General features: G+C 34.9%; 1 protein-coding gene across 1 annotated transcript; it reads left to right on the top strand.

Moving 5' to 3' along the window:
• The first annotated feature begins 323 nt into the window (after window positions 1-323).
• On the top strand, window positions 324-5,558 carry LOC107811224 (beta-galactosidase 13-like). Its single transcript, XM_016636111.2, has 18 exons — window positions 324-632; window positions 973-1,068; window positions 1,150-1,262; window positions 1,349-1,415; window positions 1,515-1,607; window positions 1,821-1,964; window positions 2,084-2,178; window positions 2,258-2,363; window positions 2,476-2,560; window positions 2,631-2,749; window positions 2,920-3,084; window positions 3,181-3,359; window positions 3,445-3,554; window positions 3,666-3,775; window positions 3,879-3,986; window positions 4,293-4,400; window positions 4,505-4,650; window positions 4,902-5,558. The coding sequence occupies exons 1-18, from the start codon at window positions 456-458 to the stop codon at window positions 5,374-5,376; spliced, it is 2,496 nt and encodes an 831-aa protein (XP_016491597.1). The 5' UTR covers window positions 324-455; the 3' UTR covers window positions 5,377-5,558.
• The last annotated feature ends 1,995 nt before the right edge of the window (window positions 5,559-7,553 follow it).

Raw genomic sequence — 7,553 nt, 5'->3', positions numbered from 1 at the left:
TTTAAAAAATTTGAAGATTGTATATGTGAACTCACACAAAAAAATTAGAGAACTTAATCCTCGTACTTCGAATCGTGTGTGGGACGGAGGGAGAAACTATTTTGAAGTTACTTCCCTATAGGTATAAAAGAACATTAAATGAAAACCTTTCATCATCATTCTACATTGAATTGTGTAGAGAAAAACATGGAGGTAGAAAGAAACCATATTACCAAAATCAACGAAAAGTAAAGACCATAAAAATATCCGAAAAATCATGCCACACCTATATTTGCCGCAGTTTGCTCTCTATAATTAGTACATGCACGTCTTCCCTTAACACGGCTATTCTGGGTGCCTCCTCCATTTACCGAAGGGGCCTCATTTAGCTCTCTCTTTCTTTCTCTCTTCTCTTTTCGTCATTGTACTAGCTCACAATCTTCTTGTCCCTGCAAAGCTAAAGAACGAGAGGAAAAATGACTATACCAATAAGTCAGTGCCTAGCGTTAGCCCTCCTCTCCTTTTTTGTTGCCTCTGCAATAGCTGATGAAAAGCCTCGTGGTGTCACCTATGACGGCCGTTCAATGATCATTAATGGCAACAGGGAATTGCTCTTTTCTGGTTCTATTCATTACCCTCGTAGCCCTCCTGAGGTGACTTCACAATCTAGCCTCTTTTGACATTTTAAATAAGTCTAGGACATGATATAGCACATAAGAATAGATTGGACGAATCCGTGGATCAGAGAGAGAAAAAGTTACATACAATCTGTGCTTGCATGAAACAAATGATTGCAATACATGTATCGTGCATATAAAACTATAGTTGAAAGATATGTATTTTGACTTTAACTTGTGACTCTTATAATTAAATTGCTTAATTTAGTATAAAAATACTAAGTACGTGCGAGAAAATATTTGTCGGGATTTCTGTATCCGCCAAATTTTTTACAATATTTACTCATGAAACTATGTTAATGTTGGGATTGATCAGATGTGGCATGACATCATAAGGAAAGCTAAGGAAGGAGGTCTGAATCTTATTCAGACTTATGTTTTCTGGAACATTCACGAGCCGATTCAAGGCCAGGTAACATCTATGTTCTGTTCATATATACATGCATTGAAGAATATCAAATATCCAAATAATTAACATTTTGTGAATTTACAGTTCAACTTTGAAGGAAACTATGACTTGGTGAAATTCATCAAGATGATAGGAGAGCAGGACTTATATGTGAACCTAAGAGTTGGACCTTACATCGAGGCTGAATGGAATCAAGGGTATATATTATATATAATTCCATTTAATTATTTGCTAATGGAGTGTTTTAATTGTTTCTAATTTTTGCTTATTGATCATGGTACAGTGGATTCCCATACTGGCTTAGAGAGGTTCCTAATATCACATTCCGTTCTTATAACGAACCCTTCATGGTACGTTTTCACATAGAATGCTCTTAAATAAATATGAAGTAGCTTTAATTGTTCATTCTTGTTTATTTATTCATTGTTTGTAATTTTTCCACTTTGCAGCACCACATGAAAAAATATGCAGAAATGGTGATTGACTTGATGAAAAAGGAGAAGTTGTTCGCACCCCAAGGAGGCCCCATTATCATGGCTCAGGTCCCTTCTCATATCTATTGCTCGAATTATTAGACTGTTAATTAAGTGAGATGTTTAAGAGAGATAAACGAGAACAAATGCTTTTATCAAGTAAAGTTATTAAATATTTCTTTTTTAAGTAGTATACAAAACAGTACTAGTACGTACCAGGCATATTCCTCTACACCTTGGTATATTATCAGCGTCCTTATGAATATTTTTAATTCATAACAGATTGAAAACGAATACAACAATGTCCAGCTTGCTTACAGAGAAGATGGAAAGAAGTATATAAAGTGGGCTGCTGAAATGGCTACTGGATTGTACAATGGAGTCCCTTGGGTCATGTGCAAGCAAAAGGATGCCCCTCCACAAGTGGTAGGTTTTCTTTTAATAAATTTATTACATCTAACATTTTAGAAAGCGAAAAATAATGTAAGTTCAAATGTATTAGAACTGAGCACACTTCTCTCCTTTTTTTTCCATTATTTCTCAAGATCAACACATGCAATGGAAGGCATTGTGCAGATACTTTCACAGGTCCCAATGGTCCCAACAAGCCTTCTTTGTGGACTGAAAATTGGACTGCGCAGTAAGTATATCATATCGTCTTTCTACTAATTAAATATTAAGTGTAGGTTTACTCATCTTACAAATTTTTTGAATTACAGATATAGGACATTTGGAGACCCTCCGTCACAAAGAGCAGCTGAAGATATTGCATTTTCAGTAGCTCGTTTCTTTGCAAAGAACGGAACTCTAACAAACTATTACATGGTACTCATTCCATTTGTATTCTCATAAACCATTCGCCTAGAGATCAATATTAATATTTTACCTTTGAATAAGACAAAAAATTTAATTATTTTCATTGATTCTTGTATTGCAGTACCATGGTGGTACCAACTTTGGAAGAACAGGCTCTTCCTTCGTGACGACTCGATATTATGATGAAGCTCCCCTCGATGAATTTGGTAATTAGATTCATCCTTAAGATTAATAAAAACATTGGGATCAAAGACGTTTAATTTATGTCTCTTTTAGGTTTGAAGAGGGAACCCAAATGGAGTCACTTGAGAGACTTACACAGAGCTTTAAGACTGTCCAGAAGGGCTCTCCTTTGGGGAACTCCCACTGTTCAAAAGATTAGCCACGACCTCGAGGTAACCAATCGTTTGCATTAACCCAACCAAAATCAGCTTTAATTTAACTTCTATATCTACGTGGTAAAAGTAAGTTTCATAATAAGCCATGATTAGTAGCCTAGAAAATAAGGCAACAAACCTACTAGTATAACATATTAAAGTTCTTTATATTATTAATTACTTTGCAGATTACTGTTTGGGAGAAGCCCGGAAGCGATTGTGCTGCCTTTTTGACCAATAACCACACCAAGCTACCATCCACAATTAAATTCAGGGGTCAAGAATATTACTTGCCTGAGAAGTCTGTTAGCATTCTCCCTGATTGCAAGACTGTTGTTTACAACACGCAAACGGTAACATCAAATAAAAACATTAGTCCAAAAATTTCATATTTTATTGAAACAAAAAATATCAACAATGAGAATCTAATTTTATAATGGTGAAAGCAGGTTGTTGCCCAACATAATTCAAGGAACTTCATAGCATCAGAGAAAGCAAAGAATCTCAAGTGGGAAATGTACCAAGAGAAAGTTCCAACCATCAATGACTTGCCACTTAAGAACAGAGAACCCCTGGAGCTCTATAGTTTGACAAAAGATACTTCAGACTATGCTTGGTACAGCACAAGGTACTTATGATTGTTGTTGTCGTTATTAATTATTACTATTATCATTTGGTTTTTATCTTAATACTGGAATTGTTACAAATCACAGCATCAACTTAAATCGTCATGACTTGCCCATGAGACCTGACATCCTCCCCGTTATGTCAATTGCAAGTATGGGTCACGCATTGGCAGCCTTCGTCAATGGCGAATTCGTTGGTGAGTGACACCTTTTATTGACATATACATATATATCAAGATGACAACTTCTTTTCACAGAAGTATGTTAAGATTACTTATGGAATTTGTTGGTAATTAAATTAATTTCAGGGTTTGCACACGGTAACAACATTGAGAAGAGCTTTGTTTTCCAGAAACCTGTCATCTTGAAACCTGGAACTAACCACATCACCCTTTTAGCTGAGACAGTTGGATTCCCGGTATTCATTTCATTATATAACAATAACTTCAAAATAAATCATTACAAAAATAAGAACGAGGAATTTTAAAGAGGAAGAACTCATACGATATATATGAATGCAGAATAGCGGAGCCTATATGGAAAAGAGGTTTGCTGGACCCCGAGCTATAACTCTCCAAGGCTTGATGGCTGGCACCCTCGACATATCCCTAAACAACTGGGGACACAAGGTAAACATGTATTTGTACTTGAGTTTAGATTCTATTTACTAGCATATTTAAAAAATAGGAGTATTATTTCTTATGAGATAATTATAGGTAAATTTCTAAGTTAGGCATTAATTAATTAGTAACTTGATAAAAAATACCCGACATGTTTATAATAGGTTAAACTATACTGATTGTGTAAATAGTTTTACGGTGTCAATGCATATATAACTTAATTCATTTATAGAAAAGTGAAATTCAAATGTTCTTTGATGCTTCACAAAATTAAAGATGTATAATATAACATGATTATTGTTGGCTACTTTAAAGGTTGGCATATATGGAGAAAAAAAACAAATATTCACAGAAGAAGGTGCGAAGAAAGTGAAGTGGACTCCTGTGTCTGGTCCTCCACCAGGACCTATCACTTGGTACAAGGTAAGTGCAGAAGTGTAATTTCATTTTGTTTAATTATGCGTAATTTCTAAGCATAGATTAAATTTATCGTCTACATTTAACTATGTGTTCATTTCAAATTACAGACGTACTTTGATGCCCCTGAAGGCAACAATCCAGTAGCCTTAAAGATGGACAAAATGCAAAAGGGTATGATGTGGGTCAATGGCAATAGCCTTGGTCGTTACTGGGTATCATTCCTCTCCCCTCTTGGACAGCCCACTCAATCTGAGTAAGTAGAATTGCTTTAATATGTGTTGAATTATGTGATCATCCGATTTAAAAGTAAGATAACTTTGGTTCTTTTTCATAGCCAAACAAGTCGAAATTGCCTGTAATGACAAATGACAGTAAGAATTGATTAAATCTCAATCCGCTATAATATTATATTGAATTATGTGGCCACTCCATCTAAAAAGGAGAATATTTTTTTAGTTAATTATATCTAATAATTATATGTACTATCACATATTATTGTTTCAGGTATCATATTCCAAGAGCTTTCTTGAAGCCAAAGGATAATCTCCTAGTAATCTTTGAGGAAACTGGAGGTCATTCAGAAACCATTAAAGTCCAAACAGTTAACAGAGACACAATCTGCAGTATCATCTCCGAGTACCGACCTCCTAGCGTTAAGTCTTTTGAGAGGTCCGGAAGACAATTCAATGCTATCGTGGAAGATCTCAAGTCAGGAGCTCAATTAGCTTGCCCAGAAAACAATCAAGTGATCAAGCAGATTGAGTTTGCTAGCTATGGCAATCCAGATGGAGCTTGTGGAAACTTGTATCTTGGAAACTGCACTTCTCCCAATAGTCTCAAAGTTGTAGAAAAGCATTGCTTAGGAAAGAATACATGTGCAATCCCAGTTGAGAGAGAAGCTTTTGACGAGCTAAGCAAGGATCCTTGCCCTAATACATTCAAGACTTTGGCCGTCCAAGCAAAGTGTGGGCTTCCATAGAATACTTAGAGTCACCCTCTTCAAAATATATCTTACTACTAGTACATAGACCTTGATTCTCTCAAACTTATTTTCTATGCAAATTAATTACAATATATTTCATCCAAAAGTTTTTGATTTTTTTTTCTATTTCTTTTTTGTTTCATTAATAAGATTGGCTCAGCTGCTTTCTTGGTTGCTTCTCTCTGATTGTTGTTCATCATTTGTATATAAATTTGTGCCTCCTAAAACGTTCTATTTCTACGTTACCTCCTTAATTTTGAGTAGATAACTAAAATGAGTTTAGATTATGGATTTAAATTGTACTAGTATATAATAATGGTATAAAATATTTACACAATTAAGTTCCTAAAAATAATTACAGCTAAGTTAACTAATTATATTCGGCTTAATGGTATTGACACATGTTCTTACCCCTATTTTTAAATCTGACCCCACAACTTTTGTTTTTCCCATTTAAGCACCTCCAATTGGTAAAAACACGCCTAATAAACACTTCCAACAAAGTGTGTATCTCAACTACGCCGACATATATAAATAACACGATCACATGCTTTGTTGAAGGAAGTAAACAACAAAATTTAAAACAAAGGTTCAAAGTTATAGAGTACTAAATGTGTGCTGGAATCTTAATTTTTTTGTTAAAAAAATCAAAGCAAGCAATGCCTTTCTATAAGCTTATAAATAAACAGTTCGCTAAGCCACTAAGTTGACCACTATTATCACTAACTAAGCAACAACTATCCACTATCAGTAAACTAGAAAAATGCACCATTACTGCTTACAACCCAGGAATATAGGACACTACTATACTTTGAATTACTCTTTGATACTCCCCCTTGATTCAAAGTTACAGACACCAAGCAATGCTCATAATTAGACAAACTTGTCTATTTTCGTAGACTTTATCGTGCATCAGCTAACTACTAATGTTATCTCCTCTTTTGCAATTAAGTCACGAATAAAATGGATTCAACATCAATGTACTTAATTCTGCGGTGACAAAATTGAATTTCTTATATGGAAATAGATGATGTCACAATTTATCTTTGTTGCATCTTGTTGCTTATGTTGAAGTTGTGCTAACAACTTTCTTAGCCAGATGGATATGCAAACTGCTGAAGTAGCTACAATGTACTCAGCTTCAGAGGTGGACGAGTTTGTTTTGTAGCTCACTTCTTTGAGCTCCAAGTTTATTACTCCAAACCAAGAGTATAAACATGTGATAAAATTCTCCAGTTATCTTCCAATGAACCAGCATAATTATGTCAGTGAACCCACATAATCTAAAATTGGAAACTTTGAGTACTAAATTTCATAGCCTATAGTTCTAGTGATTAACAGAAAACTCTTTTTGCTCCTCCGAAATGAACCTTTAAAGGTTGTTGCGTAACCTGGAAATGACACCAATGTCGAATGATATATTGGGGCGGGTATGGGTTATAAGATAGATTAAACCTCCAACCAGACTTCTATCCTCCATCATGAAGCTGCAATTCTTCACTAACATTCATGGGCGTGGGAAGAGGTTTTGCAGTTAAGCATGCTAAGTTTTAAAAAAAATATCATTTTAAACATTCATGATTTTTAAGATCCTTGGCATATTTTCTTCGTGAAATCAAAATCCCATCATATGCTTGTTGAACCTTATAACGATCCAGCCGGTTATTTGTGTATTTGAGCTACCATTTCCCTATTTGATATTTTCAGTATGTTGATTTATTGTTATGTGACTTATGGGAATTCTTGATTTGGTTTCCGGAAGGTTTAGGAGTTAATTGGAACACTTAGTTCCAAGGTTGGAAGTTTAAGTTATAAGAGTTGACCGAGGTTTGACTTTTATGTAAACGACATCGGAATGATATTTTAATGATTTAATAGGTTCATATGGTGATTTTGGACTTAGGCGTATGTCCAAATTTGGATTGGAGGTTCCTAGGTTGATTTGGCTCTATTTGGTAAATGTTGAAGGTTTGGAAGATTCATAGGTTTGACCGGGAGTTGACTTTGAAGCTATGCGGTTCGGATTATTGTTCTGAAATTTAGAATAGGCTCTTATATCATTTGGGACTTGCGTGCAAACTTTGGTTGCATTCTGACTTGCTTTAATATGAATCAGATTGGTTGGAAGCTTATAAGCTTATTAACTTAAGAGAAGTTCAGTTGATGGTTTGATC

This window comes from Nicotiana tabacum, chromosome 4, assembly GCF_000715075.1.
Source record: "Nicotiana tabacum cultivar K326 chromosome 4, ASM71507v2, whole genome shotgun sequence".
Classification (NCBI taxonomy): domain Eukaryota; kingdom Viridiplantae; phylum Streptophyta; class Magnoliopsida; order Solanales; family Solanaceae; genus Nicotiana; species Nicotiana tabacum.
The sequence above is the reverse complement of the archived record's forward strand: the minus strand, read 5'-3'. Positions and strand labels throughout refer to the sequence as shown.

Coding starts and splice junctions, on each gene's coding strand:
- LOC107811224 (XM_016636111.2), top strand. CDS start 456: ATGACTATACCAATAAGTCAGTGCCTAGCGTTAGCCCTCCTCTCCTTT. Junction 2,364..2,475: donor CTCTAACAAACTATTACATG/GTACTCATTCCA, acceptor CTTGTATTGCAG/TACCATGGTGGTACCAACTT. Junction 2,561..2,630: donor AGCTCCCCTCGATGAATTTG/GTAATTAGATTC, acceptor TGTCTCTTTTAG/GTTTGAAGAGGGAACCCAAA.